Genomic DNA, 22,064 nt, shown 5'->3' with positions numbered 1-22,064 from the left:
TTCTATCCCCCCACTCCCCCCCCCCCCCCCCCCCCGCCCCAGCCAAATATGCAAAATAAATCAGCTGCTCTTATTTTGCAATATCCACATCTTGCAGATGTTTTATTATTATTATTATTAAACTTAAGCATCAGTAGTGAGAAGGATTGAGATCTCAACTAACATTTTTAAAAACTTTTTTAGAGAGACATATCTGGGAATACGGTAGCTCTAAGCATATTTGTTTCAAGTGAAAACATACTGAATTTTAACTTGCTATTTGACTCAGAATCTATCTAGGAGAATACATTATTCAAAAATAGAAATAATGCAACCTGGGGCCCATTGCATTTCTGGAACCCAAACAGGAGGCTTTGGGTTGGTCTCCTATTTTAACAGATTTCTACGGTTTCACTTCATTTTTAAAAGGAACTTAGTTCAGTATATGTAGCTAACGTCTTTGGTTTCTACAGGTTTATGCCCATGTTAAACTCCAAATGCTTAAGAGTGTTGAAACTTCTGAATGCTGGAGAACTACATGTTATCAAAAAAACAATAAAATGTATTAGAAAGTACTTAAGACAGCTTCCAGTTTAGAGGACTTATCCTATTGTCCTTGAAAAAGCGCAAAAAAAAAAAGTATCTGATGAAACAATTTCTATCTGAATTTCTTTAAGTCTGCTTATTTCCTGTTGGAATTAGTAATGCTTATATATCAGCTTGAGAGAATCAAGTGATCCTAAAACAATTGGGCAGCATTAATGCGGGCATTTGCAAGCAAGCATAACTATTTGAAAATTATAAGCTACATATGGGCCAAGAATTGCAAAGTAATTGAGTGCATTAAAATGAACAAACAAATTATGGTGGCGAAGAGGACAAACATAGCAAACAAACAAATAAAAATCCCACGCTGGAGAAAAGCGTAAAGACAAAGTCGGTACTGCTGACTTATGCGTGGTACTATCCTGTAATGTCAGCCCTGCCCTGATAATGACTGAGTTGACCCTGGGAGAGAGTGTCTGAATCTATTCGGTTCTCCATTTTCTCCTCTATACTGAGGAATCTGGATTAGATAAAAGGATGTAGATTAAAAGGGAAGAGGGTATGGCATTTCATAAAGTTCTATATGTAACAAAACAACAGGAAAGCGGCAGAGCACCAGAGCTGGATGTCTTGCCTCTTTGGCTCTCACTTCCATGCTCCCTGCCCCCGCCCCCAACCCCTGTACCCTCATATGTCTCAAAATAGCCTTTAAGAGACCTCTGGATGCACTCTGTGAGAGACTGTGGAAGGAATGGTGCCACTGCACCTCCACAATGTCCAACGTCCTTTTTCTCCATAAGATGCCACAGAATGGCTACTGATCATCAATTTAAGGTTTATTCTGTTCTCTACATCACTTATAATTTTATTATCATCTTCATGAATATAATGCTTTGACAGTGGATATCAGGCATAAAGAATAGCAATTTTGCACTTAACATTCTCAAAGGTGGATATCACACCTCAGGATAAATCAAGAAAGTACTGCATTTTACAACCTAGCAACCAAAGCCCATTTGACTGTAACTTTTAAAACAGAAAATCTAAAGAGACAGAATAAAAATGTCTCTATCACTGGCTTAAGATGTAATTATAAGAATCCTTTCAGCTTTAAAATTCTAATTTTAATATTAAATCAACTGGTCAGTGACTATCATACCCTTCTAATGTATCTTTATTTAATAACATTAAAACAATAAAACTTCTTAACTATCTTTCAGAATAAACCTGGGATTTAAAATACTTCCCCAAAGCACTCTTTTACCTGGTGAAGTTTATTTGATGGTTTTATATTAAAAACAAAAAAGGGGTGGCTAGAATTACAAAAAAGCTTAAATATACAATTGTTAATCTACTGAAATATATTCTACATATCTTCAATAAAACATAGAATTTAGCTGCATATACTGCCACCTATAATTCACTGAAAAATAACACATTCCTTTCAGAGAAAAAAATTCACAAATGTGCCAAAACATAGCAAAAATTCTGCAAGGGCAGTGTGACCATCAGCAGTTGACGACAGCCTCATATTAAAAAGATGTCCTTACATACCATTGCCTTATTTTTTTTATTTAGCCATTTTATTCATAATTATTACTTAAAATAAAACTAACATCAATCACATGTCTGCCTTTATATCTAAAACTCTTCTTCTTATGTAGATAAAATTTAAGAGCACAGAAATAAAGCGTTTCTTTTACAGTCCTTATTTTAAACATAAAAATATTACATAAGTAGCTAAACCCAAACTACTAACTTGAAGGGGGAAGAAAAGGAGCACTTTTTTGAAGGGGGATTTCATTTTAAAACTGTAAACACATTTTCCCATCTCAACATAGTTTAATTCTGACATGCGATTTAAAAGAATCATGATAAAGATCAAATATTTTTTTAAATAGATAAATCATGTGTTCTAGGTTGAAATCTACTCATTCTTTGCCTTTCAGAGATAAACATGGTCTTCTATATTTTAATGCTACAAAAATATAATCAGATAAGGAACACATACTAAAACAAATAAATTAAGAAACAAAAAACTTTTAGAAACATTCTACGGTGAATTTCAGTAAGAAATAACCACAAAACAATCAGTTACTGAGCTTTCAATTCGGAAGAGATGGTCAAAGCTATCTGTGCACGTTAGAAATAAATCTCACTATTCCATAAATCACTCTCCACTTGCAATCTCAAATACACGTTACTACTGAAGGACTCTGCAACTGAAAGAAGCCTCTTCCTGGAGTTCCAGGATCTCAACACCACAAGCTGGAATTTTTAAAATCCTGTTAAATGAGGACGATATTGAAAGGCTCTCCTTCCTCACTAGTGTCAATGGGGACTCATCTGCAATACCAGGCCCAACAGGTGCAAGTCTCGATCTCCCCTTACAGAATCCCCATCTGTGACCACCACCAGAGGTCTCAGGTGACAGGGACTACCCAGGAGCAGTCCCATGAGTGGGTCATTTGCATCATGGGAAAAGCTTCCCATTTCTACTGTCCCCTAAATATATGTTTGGGAGTTGTGTTTGTGTTTCCTGCCTTTGGGAGTAGACCTGAACAGCACAATGTTAAGCCCTTTTAAGAAACATACCTGCAATGAAGTACATATTCCATATGTGAAAGGATTTCAATTTCAAATGGAAACAGATGACAGGAAATAGAAAATCTCAAGCATGTGCACTCAGGAAAACCCAAACAACGGAGAAGCTGATCTCCAGAAATTGCCTGATTTACACTAGACCAGAACTTTTCTCCTGGCCAATGAACATCCGCCAATCAATTCTCCCCATCCTCAAGCCAATTAACTTAGGGCTGCAATTTTGGCAGGACCTCCTCCACCCTTTGCATTCCTTGCCCATAAATACAGCTCTCCACCCCTCAACAGGCTCACTTATAGCTTGCTACAATTTGCATTTCCAAATTGCAATTAATTCCTCTGCTAATCGCAAATAAACTCAATGTCTGGCCACCTGAGCTTGCCTCAGTTTATCTCTTTAGGTTGACAAATACTATTATAGATCTAGTAATTCCATTGTTTTATATTTTTAATTAATATTCAAATACCATGTAGAATTCATTTGTGTACAGTGTGTAAAATTAAAAATTAAACCTTTCCTTTCATGACAGACATGGAAGTTCTCCATTGTAAACCAGGCAAATGTCTACATAGAGTATCATCTGACTGTGATCTACCTTGTTTCACTGATATGCTTATATTTTCTTAGGCCAAAAGCATAGCTTTAGCTACTAAACATGGACATGTCAGTTATGGAATAAGAAAGCTAGAGAATAAGAAAAAAAAAACATACTATAGTGACCAATAGCCCTTTTACTGGGCTGACACGCCTCCATTTTGACTGAAGAATGGAGAACAAGAAGCTGTGTCCCCTCTGGCTTGACATTCAGGACATTACTTTGAATTGACCATGTCAATCAACCTTTCTTTTTAACTTAACCCACAAACATACCTCTACATTTTATCTCCTGATTCTACCTAAGGCAGCAAATATCCCACTGTCTCAGCCACATTTACTCTTACATCTAATCTTTGATTCAGAGGGCTCCTTCCTTGTTTGTCATGGTGACCTGATAAAAGGAATAAAACGATTCAGAATGCTGGCCATTGTACAGTTAGTTGATCCTTGAACAACACAGGTTTGAGCTGCAAGGACTCACTTGTACTTTTCAATAAACACACAGGAGGCCTTCTGTATACCTGGGTTCACATCCACAGGTTCAACTAACGGGGGGTGGTTGAGAATCCTCGGGTGCGTAGGGCCTATAGTTTGCATTGCTCTACGCCATTTTAAAGAAGGACTTGAGCAGCTGTGGATTTGGGTATCTGTGTGGGTCCTGGAACCAATTGCCCCTGGATACTGAGGAATGACTGTACTTACTTTATTCATACAGTCATCATAGTATATATGATATAAAATGAAAATTAGAAAACAAAGAACATCATGAGATGATAGATTACTTTTGAGTAGTAGTATTTGGAGAGAGAAGGAATGCATTTCACCAGTTGTAAGTGAGAGATAAAAGAGTTTTTAACACACTTGTAATGTGCAGTATATTTTCCATTTTAGGTAAGTTTTCTTTGAAATAACCAACTTCCTTTCTCAAATACAGATCATTAAAAACATAGCTTGTGGGAATGAGTATAATAGAAATACCTTTTAAGATGAATAATACGAAGCTTAAAAGGTCAAGCATTCATTCATTTGGTCACTACATCTTTATTAAGTTCTGGTTATGCAGCCAACAAATTAATCAAAAATGCTACCACTCAGCTGAATGTCTGTAGATTCCTTGGGTTTAAGCAATACTTCGCTCTCTAATCCTGCCCAGCAGAATAAAAATATGCTCTTGTTAAATTAGATACTTGTTTAGGTATCTGACCAGACAAGGTTAAAAAAAATGTTTTGAGAAAAATCAGCAATCGACATTCTAGCATTAGATTAGCAGCAGCAAACAAGGTTTCCAAATAGATATGCTAATGAAGAAGCAATGATACTAGGTTTTACAATAATCCTAAAGATGAGCATTAGCTATTAGCCCAAGCCATAGCCCAAGCATTGCTCAGGTGTGAATGCTGAGTGATCATCTCACCCATCTCTGCTGTCCTTAAATTTGGCCAAGTTCTTGTGGGTGGGGATGGGGAGGAGTAAACCAAATAAACCAAAACCAAGGCCACCTGGCCTCACAGATTTAAGGAGCTGGGTCCAAAGTCAGGATACTGGCCCATGATTGAAGGATTCATTTGCTGTTTTTATGGTCCCTAAAGCAAAGCTTTTTGCTATCATTTCCTTCACTTTGCAAGTTCTTCTAACCTGCTTCACACAATTCCTTCTACTAATCTGTGTCACTATTGCCTTCAAGTCATAACAAAAACTATCCTTCTCTAGAAATTTTTGCTCAGTTAATTTTATTCTAGTGTCTACTCCCCATGCACTCAGCATTCACAGTCATTACATGTTTTATCATTTTTTTCACAATGCTTAATGAAGTTATCTAAACCTTTCTATGCATATTCCTTATCGATTTAACTGTAAATTCTTGAGAAATATATCTATGATTTACATTTGTTTTTTTCATTCTCTCTGTATTTCTATGGCTGTGCTCCTAGCACACTAGCACCAACGCATGTGTTTACTTCTAAAATTATAAGAAGTTACTAAAGAGAATACTTATAACAGAAATGCAAGGCAGAAAAATGGCAAAGAGGAAAATGTTGTAAAGAAAGTGAAATATAATTGAGGTCTGATGCTCAGATTTGATCATTTTAATAAATACATCCTATTTTAAGGGACTGATTTTCACCAATTTGTATTTAATTTTGAGAATTTTAGTACTCATCATCATGAATAGAGTAGTAGGTATTAAGACTACATCAAGAAATTGGAAGAAAAATTAAGTGAATCTATCAAATAAGAGTCCTTTAATCCTAAAATTTTGAAAAATATAGAAATAGAAAAAACAGTTTTTGCACTTCAAAGTAAATGCTTTAGTTTCTATGTCATAAAGGAAATAAAACCACCAGGAAAATCAATGTCAATTATTATCAATAAATATGTTACTTAAGAACTACCTCACTCATCACATCTTGCTATAATAACAGTTAACATTTACTGAGAATCCACTATGGGCTAAAAATTTCATATACATCAGTTTGACTTCCATAATTACACAACAAGGTCAATATATCATTATATGTTAACAGATGTTATGAATGTTTGACCCACTTTGACAGAATTTCAAAGGAGTTAAATAATTTGCTCAAGTTCAAATATTTGGAGAAGCAGGGATTTGAGCTTAATTGGTTTAATTCTGAAGTTTATGTTCTTTATAATTTATTGCATTATGCCTTGCCACAGTTGGGGGCCTTCAGAAATGAGTAAGATAGAGAACCTGCACGATAGGGCCCACATTACACATACTCTGAATTACTGGTATAATGTACTTCTAAAAGAAATATATTTTTCTTCTGTCCGTACTTATTACGAAAATAATAATACACATTTTACTTACAGAAGGTAAATAAGATTTCATAGACATCTTCCTTTGATTATTGCTTTGCATATTTAAAATTGTTTTTAAGTTGTTCCTTTCCATTTGTTCCTGGCACAATATTATAAAAAAAATTCAACAGTTTAATTTTCAGAAATTTCAAATGAAAACCATTAAATGAATCAGTATAAAGTGATAGTTGAAACTCTGCCTAACAAAACAGTTTCCCTCCTAAAGGCCAGTTCAGAAATACACGCGAAGTGAACACTAATACCTGCATTGTATAAAATGGCTATCCTTGTTTTCCTTAGCTTTTAACCTCTGATAAACTATTGGGCTGTCGGAAAAGTCATGACGTATTTTTTCTATGTTTTTCATTGCAAAACTACATCATGACTTTTCCGACAACCCAATAAGTGAACAAGGCAATACTTCTGGGACCACTAATCAACATGGTGTTTTTCACGCTGGCTGAAGAAGAGGTGCCTTCCTTTAGGTAGGACATGTTTGTTTTATCAATTTCCATTTTCAGTCATTAAAACCTGTGATTGCCATGTTAGACAGTTCTTCACGAGAAAGAGACCGCTGCTTATAATCTCATTCACTTGTAAGAAAACATACTCAAGCTTTGGTTTTCTGACAAAATCTCAAACAAACAAAAAAAAGAACAACTCAAATATATTTATGAATTCCTCTTTAGCTAAAACAAATGATGTACTTGCCATTTTGACCAGGAGGAAACAAGAACTCCTGTCAGTATAGAAGCTAGATGAACACCATCTCTAAATTAATTCATTTTTTGCTTTGCCTCCTAAGTAAATCCAAACCAGGTAGATCAGAGAAGCATGTTGTAGTAAAATGAGCCTCAACATGAGCATCAAAGGGCCTGGATATGAATTTTGTGTTAATTTAGTGAGTTAAATTCTAAACAACGGTAGTATCCTTATCTATAATGTTGCAATGACAATACCTATAGACATAGGGGAAAATATTATAACTTATGTAAAAATGCTTGGCACACACTGGATGTTTAAAACCATTAGTCACTTTTACAAAAAAAAAAAAATTCCATAAAATAAAAAGAAATTTTACAGTATAGCATTGTCAAGACCATCTAAATAACACATCACATCACAAGAATCAAGTTTGTCATACAAAGAGTTATACTAACCAGGTAGCCAAACTCAGAGAAAAACATTTTTTTTTGAAGTGTCTAAGTTTTGTTTACTATTGTAATTCTCATGTAATTCTAATTACTAATGTAATTCTCAAGTTATGTTTGATATTCTTTCCATGGTGTCTTGTTTCTAGTAACGGTTCAAACTCTTCAGAAAAAAATAACTATAATTTGTAAACCTCATCACAATTTGGGTAATCTCATCCTGTATTTATAAAGTAGATGGGCTTCCCCTTAAGAAAACAATTTATACTTGCCAGACAAACATCAGTATTATGCCAACTATATCACTGTCAAATAAGAAACAAACCCACTGGGGATGAAAAAAGAGGTTTCTAGACCCTTTTACTCTTACTCTTATAAACTTAATCAGGCTTACAATTAATTTTTGAAATTGTTCTACATCGACCTTAATGTTTAAAGCTTCATTCCTACCTCTGGGCCCCATCAGTAAAACTCACATATCATCCCTGTTAGCAAAGCAACTGGATTTTTCAACGTGATGTCTCATAGTTCTTATTTATAATCCTAATCACATCATTGATTTCAGTAATCTTTCAGTAAGAGTGATTATTAATGCTGTGAAAAGCAGAAGCTGGGATTCAATACTTTTTCTTCTTCTTTTTTTTTTTTTAATAAACCTGGGTAATTAAGATTAAGCCTAATAATGTGACTCTAGAGGCCTCTGGGTAATTAGAAGTTTCCTGTGATGGAGTATTAATGCAGCAAAGATACTGCCCTCACTTAAAATTATACCCATTCCAAAATACTTACTTATACAAGCCACAGATGGTTAAATAAAAATTTTAGTAGTCACTCGTAATAACACAGAGGTAACTAGATTGTTTTTTTTTAATTTCAGACTCAAAAAACAAGCACCACATAAAATTTTATCTAATTGATTTTTCTTCTATAATTTAAGACAGCCATAAGATCTAAAAGCCAGGAAAAACTAAGGCATATGACCTTTTTACTAACTCAGGTGTGTCTTTAACACATTAAGGATTTGAACAATGTTCTGAAGAAAAGTAATATAAAACTAATATATTGAGGACAAGAGACATTTTGGAAAAATCAGATATTTCAATATCCAAAGCAATCAAAGAAAAGGATAGGATGAGGTAAAGCATTTTGATTTTCAGGAAAAAAAAGGCATGATGTAATGAAGATTGTGATTTTTAATCAGACATATATATTTATTTGCATTCTGACCGAAGGTGTGGAACAAAACATAAATTCCCAAAGTACTATTTATCACTAAAAGACACAACTTGTGAAGGAGCTCACAAGGCTGCTAGTATGCTCAATGTCCATCCCCACCACCCACCCATAACCAGGAAAAAGTATGTGTTTGGAAGCAGGATCAACACCATTGCCTAATTTAAAAATATTCCTGGACCTCTTATTGATCAATATCTCTTATAGAAAGGATGAGAGTATAGCATCGCATCTGAACAAAAGCAGTACTATCAGAGAATGATACCACGAGCATTAGGATGTATAATTCATGTTGCTTTCATTTGCTCAGACCACTGTAAAAATCCATAAATCATTTTCTTGTTCATGTATTGCTTAAGTGCAATTTGTCATTTTGCATTAGAGGGCTGCTTCAGCTCATCAGTGCTTTTAATTCACTGTTTAGAGTTTAACAAAATGCTGGCCCTGTTTGATCATGGAAAAGACACTGAAGTGTGAAGCCACACCAATATTAACTAGGTGAAACAAAACAGAGGACATTTCTACTTTCAATATCAAGTCATGCTTAGTGGAATATCTAGTCCCCAAATATTCTAAGTCCCCAAAACATGAACTGGTTTGTTCTCTGTTGTGTTCAAAGCATTAGAACACAGTAACTAAAGAGTTACCTGAATGCTTATCATAGCATAAGCTATAATTGTTTTTCCAGGAATTCTCATCAACATTCATTCTTTACTATGGATAAACAAAGGCTAACGCAGTGTCTATGGCATTCGCTCCAAAGCCTTGCCTGCCCTTAAGTTGGGTTACACTGCTCCAAATAAACCTATTGCGTGGTTACCCTTAAGAGATGCAGTACAGAACAAGTCCTTTGTGTTAGCTCTCTGCACTCTCCTTGCTGGGAATGACAGGTGCCAGGACCATCTAGCTCAATCCTGGAGGAGCCTGGCATTTGAAAGACTCCTATTGACAATTTTAATTTTTTGTCTTCCATTCCTTAAAAAAAAAAAAAAGTCTTCTCAAAGCTCTGGGCACACTGCAATAATAAGAGGATTTAGAAACAAATTGCTTTCAAGTCAAGTTAAACCACTGCAAACATTCATTTATCCAAATGCTGGTTAACAAACTTGTTTCCCACCTCCCACCCCTGCCTTTTCCAAAAAGGGCAGGAAAGACAGCAACCCTGTTTCCAAGTTTCAAAGTTTGTAGCTAGGTAGATGAAACGCATTTGAGGGGTCCTTAGCGTCCCCCTATTTCTGCTGTACTTAGAGCCCAATGAAATAGAGGAATGTGCATTATCACTCGCATACACCAACCAGGACTTTTATGAAACCTGATTTTGATAACGTCCCTCTATATAACTATTTCCCCCTTCTGTTTTAGGATGCAATTTGTTTTGGCCCAGATGCTCTACTGGAGGGGGCATGGGAGGGCAGAGGTGAGGGTTATGTTCGCTGGGGCTTGCTTCTCCCTCCGGGTTCCAGTGATGGGGTGTCCAGCGACACGGTATTAGACGATATTCTGCTTTTCAAAGAGGTCATCAACCCCACCACCAAGGCTGTTATTTATATACTCATGGCCTCAGTAAATTCTGGGGTCCACCAAAGGGAGAGTGAAAAGGAAAAAGCGAAGGGGGTTAAAATCTGCTTGATTGACACAGCAAGGGAGAAAAGACACCGGTTACACTTAAAAGCATTTTTAAAAAGCAAATTTAAGGTGTTGTCCTGTTTTGTGGGTGACGGGGTGGGGCTGTTAAGTGGTTCTAGGTTTACCAATATCTGAATCTGGGCGCCCAACAAAATGTTCCTGCAATTGCCCTTGGCTGTAGCTATCAGGAGGGAGGCAGAAGGCCGAGCTCTGGTCTGTTCTCCTTGGCAGAACCCCTTCGTCATCCTCCCAGAACCGGGGCGCCTCAGAGACTACATGTCAGAGAGGCGAGACCTTTAAAGGACCCAGACCGGCGTCGCCGGCGCGGACACAGGCCTCTGCGACCCAAGAAATCCTGCAGAGTCCCCAGCAGGCGAGCCCAGCCTAACGAGAGCTCCAAGCAAAATTCTCGTGCTTGCCCTATGCTGCTTTCGCCGCTAGGAGGCGCCTGTAACCCACGTTTGCTGAGTTATCTTTCAAACACAACCGCTACCAAAAAAAAAAAAAAAAGCAGCTGAAGTGTTACAGTGGATGTAGTGATTATTTACAGGCAAATCTGGCCATCTCTCCACGTCCTCATCTCTACCTCTGGACGCTCTCTAGTTCTCAACGAACGCCCCAATTCTGCTCAAACTTCATCTGCATTTTGAGAGCACAAACCTCTTCCCCGGTTTCTGGATCTGCATTGTCATTCAGCCGCATGGCTCTCACACGCAAACACGCACGCACACGCGCGCACACACACAAGTGTTTCCATACGTACAAATGAAAACATTAGAAAATTACCGTCATTTAAAAAATGCTCCAGGATTCTGATGAGTCAGCTTGAAAACCTCAAAACATGTCATTTCATTCTTGCAGATCTAAAGGAAAAGCAAGGGGGGAGGGGTAGAAAGTAGATGCAACGCTGTATTAATATTCACATACACTATAATCTCCTTTTCATTGATCCACAGGTCCTCTTATAAAGTGCCGTTGCATTCTCAGTCGCAGACATGACGCTAAGACCATTTTAACTGCAGCGGTTTTCGTTTGGCTTTGGCCAGTCATCAATTTACTGCAGCTGGGAAAGGATTAGCCATTTTTGCTGGCATCCTTTCCCTCTAACCGCTCAAAGGCAGGACCCATCACCATGAAAGAGCGGGGGTGGGGGCCCCGCAAGGCAGAAGGCACGCACTCGCGGGACTGGCAGGGGCACGCTTCAGTCCGCAATCACGCCCCTGGACACTTGCCCTCCCTAATTCCCTGCCAGGAGGGAACGGCAACTTACCTCGGGGTGGGGAAAACGGCTCTCCTTTTCCCGCAGGTTGTGGTGGTGTTACTCTGGGGTCATTCATTACCAGGGAGCCAAAAGGGACCTTCCTATGTTGTGGCTTCAGAAGGAGACTGAACAGGGGCTGCTTTAGTGAACCAACAGCCCTCTGCCGCCCGTTAATTAACATAAAACTGTTTCTAAATTTTTTTCTTAGAGAATTGACATGCAATCCTCTCTAGCATTGAAGAGTTCGCGCTGTATTTTAACTTCACAGGAACTGGGTGCTTGGCTGAGCCGTCTTCCCCCCCTCCACCCCGCACATGGCGAGGGGGTACTCAAGCGCATCCTTCGGGACCCCGGGGTCCGGGAGCGGGGTCCGTTGGGACTTACATGGAGCTGTGCGCCTGGACAGGGGGGATGGATGAGAGAGCGCCGTGAATGTGCCGGCGCGTTCGCCGATCCCAGCAGCGGCACCCACTGGGGCCCGCTGGTGCACGGCTCCAACTTACCCCACGACCCACCCACGCCCGAGTTCGCGGCCGTCCGGCTGTCCTCATTCAGCGAGGGTGCCCCAAGCTGAGCAAGAATCGGTGCCCGGGTCTAGCACGGAAGCGGGAGACCGAGGGAATCTCCAATTGTCAGGGGGGGGAAAAAAAGCAGGAAACGGCCTGAGCGCGCAGCCGCCGCGTACAACTTGGGCGAGCGAGGCGCAGGGATATCGGAGGCGCCTCACAACGGCCGGCGGGGCTGGCGGCTCCACGCCAGCGAGTCCGGCGTTAGGCGGGCGGGCTCCCGGCGGAGCTCAATGAAATCGGGTCCTCGGTCCTTGCTCAAAGCGCTCACAGCTCCAATGAAGTCCCCAAGCCAATTAATCTATTTGCTAAGAATACTGGGGGTCTACCATTAGGACGGAAGAGGCAAGTCTAAAGAGTCCTCACGTCTACAGGAGCGGCCAGCCCCTCAGCCCTTGGCGTGAATCCCACCTCCGCCCCGCACTCAAGAGCTTCACTCCGGTTTCACACGGCCCCGCGGACCCCCACGCTTAGTTGGACACAGGCCATGTTGTATCCGTTTTTATAAACGTCCTGGCCGTCTCTGCCAGAGCTCCTTTCATTAGGTAACCCCGTGCCAATGAATGGCCCCTCGGCAACTTTTTCCCGTTCTCGGTGAATTATTTCCACGGTCAGTGGCAAGGAAAATACCTTAAAGGAAAAAAGAACGTTAGCGTCATTGGAAACCCCGCTCCTGAGAGAGGATACTGCCGCTGCTGTTGCTATTATGGTTTCGCATTTGCTTCTACAAACAGGGGAACCTCTCTATTCCCTTTCCATTACCTGCGGCTGGGGACTGGGAACTTTCCGCGGCAGAGTCCCCAGCTAGCGCCTCGGGACCTGCGGGGCTGTTCTCTCCCTCTCTCACACTCACACTCGCCGCGACCGCCGGGGCGCGGGTTCTATCCCGCCCCACCCGGCTGCCAGGTGACGCACCTACTTGACGGCCAGGTTGGCCAATTAGCAGAGGCTAGGTGGGTGGTGCTCCTCAGTGATTGGTTGGCGGAATGAGGGCGCTGCGCAAAAACAGAGAAGCGTTGCGCTCCGAGCTCAGAAACTGCCAGCCGAGATCACAGGCTCTAAGGCTGAGGCAGGAGGAGGGAAGAACTGGAAGGAAAAGAGACTGGTTAGAGGGAAGGAGGCTTGGGAAGCAAACAGCAGAAAAGAAACTGCTCATCACACTTACAGAGACTCAAATGACGGTGGAGATGAGGACAGAGAAAGACAAGACTATGAAAGCCAAAAAATATAAATAGAGCGAAACAGGGGGGAAAAAAAATGCCAGGAAGAACATCCATCGGGAGAAATGAAGAGAATGAAAGTTTTATGCTGCAGAGCCGTACTATGCTTTTCCGGCACAAAATTCTCTCGCTGTTTTTAAGCCCTTTTGCGTTTGCCCGCCGCTGACATTAAGAGGCATGTTCAGCGGTGCTAGCAGCACCTCCTTTTCCTTCTCCTCTTCCTCTTCATCTTCCTCCTCCTTCTTTCCCTCCTCCTCCTCCTCCTCCTCCCATCAGCAAGAAGACAAACCGAGGACAGTCTTGAAATACCGAAATTTCCTCCTTGGGATTTGCCAGCGCCGCGTTGCGCCAAGACTGTCGGAATAAAGGACGCTGACTATTGTATTATTATCTTATTAATTGGTCAGTGGGAAGATTACAGATGAGGAAAGGGGACGCCTGTCACCCTACCTGCGCTAAGATTGAAACATGAGGCTAAATTGCGGAAAGCCCTAAAATGAAGCAAAAGGAATAAGATTTTTAAGGACAGAAAGCCACAGGAGCCCCCCCACTTAGCTCACTTTTATTTGTGTGTGTGTGTGTGGTTTTTTTTTTTTTTGGTGTTTTTTTTCCTTGTGGTGGGGGAGGTGATTGGGTAGCTGGCTGGCTGCGGGAAGCTGCTTCCTTTCCCTTTGGAGATGATTGTGCTATTATTCTTTGCCTTGCTCTGGATGGTAGAAGGAGTCTTTTCTCAGCTTCACTACACGGTGCAGGAGGAGCAGGAACATGGCACGTTCGTGGGGAATATTGCTGAAGATCTGGGCTTGGACATTACAAAACTTTCGGCTCGCAGGTTTCAAACGGTGCCCAACTCGCGGACCCCATACTTGGACCTCAACCTGGAGACCGGAGTGCTGTACGTGAACGAGAAGATCGACCGCGAGCAAATCTGCAAGCAGAGCCCCTCCTGCGTCCTGCACCTGGAGGTCTTCCTGGAGAACCCCTTGGAGCTGTTCAGGGTAGAGATCGAGGTGCTGGATATCAACGACAACCCCCCTTCCTTCCCGGAGCCGGACCTGACGGTGGAGATCTCTGAGAGCGCCACGCCGGGCACCCGCTTTCCCTTGGAGAGCGCATTCGACCCAGACGTGGGAACCAACTCCTTGCGCGACTACGAGATCACCCCTAACAGCTACTTCTCCCTGGACGTGCAGACCCAAGGGGATGGAAACCGATTCGCCGAGCTGGTGCTGGAGAAGCCGCTGGACCGAGAGCAGCAAGCGGTGCACCGCTACGTGCTGACCGCGGTGGACGGGGGAGGCGGGGGAGGAGGCAGTGAAGGAGCGGGAGGCGGTGGGGGAGGGGTACTGCCCCCCCAGCAGCAGCGCACCGGCACGGCCCTACTCACCATCCGAGTGCTGGACTCCAACGACAATGTGCCCGCCTTCGACCAACCCGTCTACACTGTGTCCCTCCCAGAGAACTCGCCGCCGGGCACGCTCGTGATCCAGCTCAACGCCACGGACCCAGATGAGGGCCAGAACGGCGAGGTCGTGTACTCCTTCAGCAGCCACATCTCGCCGCGGGCGCGGGAGCTGTTCGGCCTGTCCCCACGCACCGGTCGGCTGGAGGTGAGCGGCGAGCTGGACTATGAAGAGAGCCCGGTGTATCAAGTGTACGTACAAGCCAAGGACCTGGGCCCCAACGCCGTGCCCGCACACTGCAAGGTGCTCGTGCGGGTGCTGGATGCGAACGACAACGCGCCGGAGATCAGCTTCAGCACCGTGAAGGAGGCGGTGAGCGAGGGCGCGGCGCCCGGCACAGTGGTGGCCCTGTTCAGCGTGACCGACCGCGACTCGGAGGAGAACGGGCAGGTGCAGTGCGAGCTGCTAGGGGATGTGCCCTTCCGCCTCAAGTCTTCCTTCAAGAACTACTACACCATCGTGACCGAGGCCCCCCTGGACCGAGAGGCGGGGGACTCCTACACGCTGACCGTGGTGGCTCGGGACCGAGGCGAGCCGGCGCTCTCCACCAGTAAATCCATCCAGGTGCAGGTGTCAGATGTGAACGACAACGCCCCGCGGTTCAGCCAGCCGGTCTACGACGTGTATGTGACCGAGAACAACGTGCCCGGCGCCTATATCTACGCGGTGAGCGCCACTGACCGCGACGAGGGCGCCAACGCCCAGCTCGCCTACTCGATCCTCGAGTGCCAGATCCAAGGCATGAGCGTCTTCACTTACGTGTCCATCAACTCCGAGAACGGTTACTTGTACGCCCTGCGCTCCTTCGACTACGAGCAGCTCAAGGACTTCAGCTTTCAAGTGGAGGCCCGGGACGCCGGCAGCCCCCAGGCTCTGGCCGGTAATGCCACCGTCAACATCCTCATCGTGGACCAAAACGACAACGCCCCTGCCATCGTGGCGCCTCTGCCGGGGCGCAACGGGACCCCCGCGCGCGAGGTGCTGCCCCGCTCCGCGGAGCCGGGCTACCTGCTGACTCGCGTGGCCGCGGTGGACGCCGACGACGGCGAGAACGCCCGGCTCACTTACAGCATTGTGCGGGGCAACGAGATGAACCTCTTTCGCATGGACTGGCGCACCGGGGAGCTCCGCACCGCCCGCCGGGTGCCTGCCAAGCGCGACCCCCAGCGGCCTTATGAGCTGGTGATCGAGGTGCGCGACCACGGGCAGCCGCCGCTGTCCTCCACCGCCACCCTGGTGGTGCAGCTGGTGGATGGCGCTGTCGAGCCCCAGGGCAGGGGAGCACCAGCGCCCCAGCCGCTCAGGCGGCGGCGAGACCTCGCTGGACCTCACCCTCATCCTCATCATCGCGCTGGGTTCGGTGTCCTTTATCTTCCTGCTGGCCATGATCGTGCTGGCCGTGCGTTGCCAAAAAGAGAAGAAGCTCAACATCTACACGTGTCTGGCCAGCGATTGCTGCCTCTGCTGCTGCTGCTGTGGCGGTGGGGGTTCGACCTGCTGCGGCCGCCAAGCCCGGGCGCGCAAAAAGAAACTCAGCAAGTCGGACATCATGCTGGTGCAGAGCTCCAACGCACCCAGCAACCCGGCCCAAGTGCCGGTGGAGGAGTCCGGCAGCTTTGGCTCCCACCACCACAACCAGAATTACTGCTACCAGGTCTGCCTGACCCCTGAGTCCGCCAAGACCGACTTAATGTTCCTTAAGCCCTGCAGTCCTTCTCGGAGTACGGACACTGAGCACAACCCCTGCGGGGCCATAGTCACCGGCTACACAGACCAGCAGCCCGACATCATCTCCAACGGAAGCATTTTGTCCAACGAGGTAAGGCTGAAGCGAAAGGACCATCATCTCTCATCTCCTCCATCCGAGAGCCTCCTCTAGCCTGGCCCTTGTATCTCTGGTGCATTGTGTATTTATTTTTAGGATATTAGCTTATTTGTATCTTTGTAGGGGTAAGAATGGAGGGGGGGGCACCCTCTCCCACCCGTTCGTGTGTAACCTAAACTTGTTGTTCCTAATTTTCTGCGCCCCACCCCTCCACGTTTATTTTTATCCCCTCCCCGTGGTGCTTTGCCACCTTGGACCTTCTTTCTTCCCTCTGGCATCTTTCCTTTAAAATTCTAACCCCTCTCAGTCCTTTCCCTTCTCAGAAACCTGGGAGTAAGGGGGCAAGTGGGCGGGGGGAGAGGGACGTGCTGGCGCTGGCAAAGGTCTTTTTCTCTTTGCATTTGTCCCAGGCGTTAATAAAGCTCATTGTTTTGCCCTGTTTATCGATGCTTTCAGTCGCGTGTAAAAGTAAGCTATAGATTGTTTAACTTTGCACAGTTGTCTAAACTCGAATGCATGTTGTAGTGAATGAGTTATCAGATCCGTGCCCTCTGAACTCGAGTTGCAGAAAAGCCTTCAGTTCTGCTCTGGACAGCATTTACCGACGCTCTTGAAGTCGAAGGCCCACACAGTGTGAATTTGAATGAAGTTGCTTTGGCACAAACCCCTTGTAAGCTTAAATTAAATGGAAGGCTTAAACAATTGTCTTAAATATATCTTTTAGCTAATAACCACCTTCTTGCCACTGTGTTTGATCAATTATTGCTGTTGGCATTCTTCATGGAAGAATTTGGCTCGTCAATTCTGATTTCTTCTTAAAAGATGGAGAAATGGCACAGTTGGAAGGAGGGAGGGAGAGGGAGAACAGAGGCATTCATGTATAAGAAAGTTTGGACCAGAAGAGGTGTATGGGTGGTGGAAGCTGGGACCAGGACACAGAAGGTCTTTGGAGGGGGAAAGATTTTGGTGGGAGGATTATGAATTCTTTCCTTGGCAGGTTATTTTATTTATTTGAGTCTTAGCTATTATTAATTGACTTTCATGAATATTTGTACAGCTCATTTGTATCTTAAACACATTTTGAAAATAAACAACAAAATAATTCCATAAAATATCCAAACTTTTTGCTTATTGAGCGTGCTGTTTTTCTTGTGTCAACCAGTGTGCACCTAAACACTTTTTTTAAGCCATTGAGAGAAAGACTACAGAGTATAACTAGGTTGACTCTATCAGAGATAATAGTTGAGCCCCAGCTATGAGGTCATTTGCATTCTCTCCTTTAAAACACCCACACATTTAAAATGGGCCTTTTATTCCTGCAATGTTTTTTTTAACTTTTACTAAAAATTTAGAGGGAAGTGTCTTTCCATATCTCCCTGCCCTTACTCAGCAATCAGGCTGAGGTCTAAAGACAGAGTGGAAATTCATAAAAATGTACACAATTCCTTAACCTAGAATTAGTTTCTAACCTCAGAAGCAGACTGTTAAACCCTTAGCATTCAAATACTCTTGATTTATTTATTTTTTTTCTAGACTAAACACCAGAGAGCAGAGCTCAGCTATCTAGTTGACAGACCTCGCCGAGTTAACAGGTATGGACTCTGTTTTTTTTTTTTTTTTGGTTTTTTTTTTTCTTGCTTGGTGGGTGGACAATTTACTACCTACTAAAAATAGGAATTAGGTATATTATTCAATATTAAAATATAAAACATATACAGTATTTCCAATTAAGGCAGGACATAAATACTAATTATATTGGGTTTCCTAGATAGATAATACATTAAAAATACGGGTATATTTCATTTGTATGCAACTTAATATATTTGAATATTTTGCCAGTTTATACTCCTACACTGCTTTTGATAGTCTTCCTAACAGTTCTAGGTGTGTGTGTGTGTGTGTGTGTGTGTGTGTGTGTGTGTGTGTGTATGTATATGCATACATTATATATATATATATATATATATATATACATACATACATCTGCTGTATAAAAAGCATATAAACATTTACTTAGCCCCCATCCTACAATAATGCCTAAACTTTACATGACTTAAGTGCTCAAACTGACTGCCAATGCTCAATTTTAAAGAGTTAGGCTCAAGTTTATGAAAATGAGCTTCCTACAGAAATAAAGCCAACTGAAAGGTGGATGAATCTGCAGCGCCATCAGTGACCATGTGGTGGCAGAAGAATGATTCTGTGTTACTTCACCTTTTTTATTCTAATATTTACATTTTTGTACTTCTAGTTCTGCATTCCAGGAAGCCGACATAGTAAGCTCTAAGGACAGTGGTCATGGAGACAGTGAACAGGGAGATAGTGACCATGATGCCACCAACCGTGGCCAGTCAGCTGGTAAGTGTGATCAAAGGGCAATCTAAATGCTGATTTTTATAGTTTTTTGGGTTTTTTTAATCTAGAAAGGATGCTGTCTAGGTCATTTTTTTATGCATTTAAGGCTGGTACCTCTATAGAAAGACAGTGTCACCTTATGTTAATAATTGTATACTCAAGAGGATTATAAAAATTCAATGTTCCTTTGGAGAATTAAAGTTAGAAATTCATTATGGAATATGTTAGAATATGAAATATTTTTTCCTTATGTAGTGTTCTTTAATGGAATTATATTTCATGCAAAATGTTATAGATCTCCCACCTGGGTCAGTCCCCAGCCTTCAGCCAATGAAGGTATTATTAGGCTTATTTATGGATGAGGTAACTGAAGATGAATGGAATTGACTGACCTGTACAAGGTCATAAGGGGATAAGTGGAACAGTGGGCACTAGAATTCAAATTTCTTGCTTTCTAGAACAATTCATTTTGCACGTCACCAAGTAGTGAACGGGAGAAGAAATGGTGATTAACAGTCACAAGTAGGTTGAAAGCAGGATTCTCAGTCCTGGGTTCTTAGGCTTTAGGACATTAGTAAACATTGATAATGTGTATTTTCTGAAATGTCCTAGGTTTCCTCCTATTTTCAACAGAGTCCATGACCTGTCAAAAAGTTGGACTCTATTTGTATGTGGGCTTCATGATAGTCACTAATTGAGTAGTCACAACGTGATACATATTTTTATTTTATATATTTTACTTTACTTTTTTCTGTATAAATTTAACCTTCACATTTTATAGGATCCTGATAACTAATTACTAATGCATAAAGGAAACACTTAGAAATAAAATAATTTCCTAAAATTTGGGTTATCTTTCTGCTTCATTTGCACTTCAACTGTAAAAGGTGCTTGTTGAAAAAATTTTTTTTCTTTTTCTTTTCTGATTTGAGTTTTGTGTTTATCTGACACATTAGAAAATGGAAAGGAAAGTCAACTTTTGTAAATTCTAAAAATGTCTGTCATTGGACCTTCTTTTGGTTCAACTCCTTTTGCTTGATTTGAGATTTGAGGTTTATTTTGGTTCATGACATAAGCACAGAGTGATATGGTCCTTATTTTCAAGGTAATGTTGGTCCTCGACAGCACCCATTCCTCAATGCACTTGGTGGACGTTTGAATGGTGCAGAGGCAGTGTGTCAAAGGGCAGTCTACGCCCCATGGTCGCCTGGCAGCAGTGGTTGTTGCATGCCTACCATTGGGTGAATGTGTGCTGTGCCCGAGGCTGCCTTAGCCTTGGGAAAGGGGGGAAAGGCTGCTCAAGGGTCTCTTTATATTGCTGCAAGTCATTAATATGCAGACCTAATGAGACTTGAGAGCTGCCAAGAATCCCCGGAGGTCCCTGCCCCTTGCGGGCCTTCACGCTAAGTGAACAGAGAATCTATTTAGTGTCTGGGAACCTGACAACAAACCAGATCTTGCCAGAAGTTTATATCTGAGTACAAAGTCCCTTTCATTTTTGGCCTATATATGGCATATGATTTATTGTTATCTTTAAGAAGCTATACATGTAAAATCATGCATTCTTATTCTTTTCTCAACATTTGTTAACCCGACAGTCAGCCTTTTAAAACTTTTAAAGCAAAATATTTAATGTCAAGAAAAAGTTGATTTGCTGCATGCTTCCTAGGATGCATTTTATTCTTTCCCACTCCCCCACTTTGTTGTTGTTGGCTTTTTTGTGTGTGTAGTGCTCCGATCTCAATGAACATTTCAATTAGTTTAGTCCCTCAGACATAATGAGCTATAGTAGCCTAACCAAATAAAGAGAAATGAATAGGCATCTGTGAAAAGATCTAAATTTGGAAAATGGATGGGAATATGTTTTTACCAATGTGCCTTCCCAGTAGCTATTTTATTTCACAGGCACTCAGTGTTGCCATGTTGGTAATGTTTCTTCCAAATTATTTGAGATGTCAAAGCATCCAAAGGAAAATTAAAATGTGCAATTGTGTTCTGGAAAACATTTTTTAAAAGTAAGGCAGTGTTTGTTTTTCTGGATCAAAATGGCAAAATGTTTTCCTATCTTTAAATTTTTAAACTTGTGAAAGTATCATAGAATTTACAATCTATTTGTGTATTTCATTCGCAGTTATAGGGCAGCCACTATATATCGGGCACAAGAATAGCTGTTTTGGAATTGTGATAACTTTGTATTAAGAAGTAATAGCACCCTTGTGTGCTGAATTGCAATCAAATTTAATATGTCTAACTTTATTATAAGAATTATTTTGAATGTTTTCTGTTTTTAAGTATAAGACCTTAAATGCAGAGAATTAAAATGCATTTACTTAATGATTTCTTTCCAGTCCACACTGATGTCGTGTACTATAAACCTCACACCAAGTAGCTAGAATATTTTCTAAAAGTTAAGCCTGTTTTAGGTAAGTAAGTAAATCTGTTTTGTTTCATTGAAAAGCCAGGTATTAATGATCTTCCAATTTTGCAATAGTTAGGAAATATTTATAGCACATTTATTTTCAGGTTTAGGTATGAAAACATTTCATTCTAATAATCAAATCCCACTTAGCTGGATTTTAACGGGAAAGGGTTAGATTATCAAGGAAAAATAACCCTGGAAAGATACAGACTCTGATTTTTCTCCTTGAGTTTGTACCTCATTCCATAATGCATTTTATACACTGTCTAGCTTACTGCTTCACCTGTTCCAGCTTCCTAACTTTCTCTTTACTCCCACTTTCTTTTTCTATGTTAGCATTACTTTGTGTGCATTTATTTAGATATGCCATCTATTTATTCTTCTATGAATAGTTTTCT

General features: G+C 42.1%; 1 protein-coding gene and 1 long non-coding RNA gene across 4 annotated transcripts in view; one reads left to right on the top strand and one right to left on the bottom strand.

Moving 5' to 3' along the window:
- LOC109374135 (uncharacterized) overlaps window positions 1-13,377 on the bottom strand; it is an 83,012-nt gene extending 69,635 nt beyond the window's left edge. For 2 of the 3 annotated variants that reach the window (XR_002122342.1, XR_002122344.1), the window contains exons 1-3: window positions 13,300-13,377; window positions 11,828-13,014; window positions 11,344-11,420 (exon numbers count right to left, since the gene is read on the bottom strand). This is a non-coding gene — a long non-coding RNA (uncharacterized LOC109374135). Of the gene's footprint in view, window positions 1-11,343; window positions 11,421-11,827; window positions 13,015-13,146; window positions 13,222-13,299 lie in introns of those variants that run through there. The other variant, XR_002122343.1, reaches the window with a different exon arrangement.
- Window positions 13,378-13,414: 37 nt separating this feature from the next.
- PCDH10 (protocadherin 10) overlaps window positions 13,415-22,064 on the top strand; it is a 53,453-nt gene continuing 44,803 nt past the window's right edge. Inside the window, 4 exon segments of the mRNA XM_019628468.1 lie at window positions 13,415-16,341; window positions 16,343-16,886; window positions 18,426-18,484; window positions 19,144-19,250. Coding sequence (XP_019484013.1) covers window positions 14,282-16,341; window positions 16,343-16,886; window positions 18,426-18,484; window positions 19,144-19,250 — 2,770 coding nt within the window. The 5' untranslated portion in view covers window positions 13,415-14,281.

This window comes from Hipposideros armiger, unplaced genomic scaffold, assembly GCF_001890085.2.
Source record: "Hipposideros armiger isolate ML-2016 unplaced genomic scaffold, ASM189008v1 scaffold_793, whole genome shotgun sequence".
In the NCBI taxonomy this organism is placed as follows: Eukaryota; Metazoa; Chordata; class Mammalia; order Chiroptera; family Hipposideridae; genus Hipposideros; species Hipposideros armiger.
This window is presented reverse-complemented; position numbering and strand designations above follow the sequence as displayed.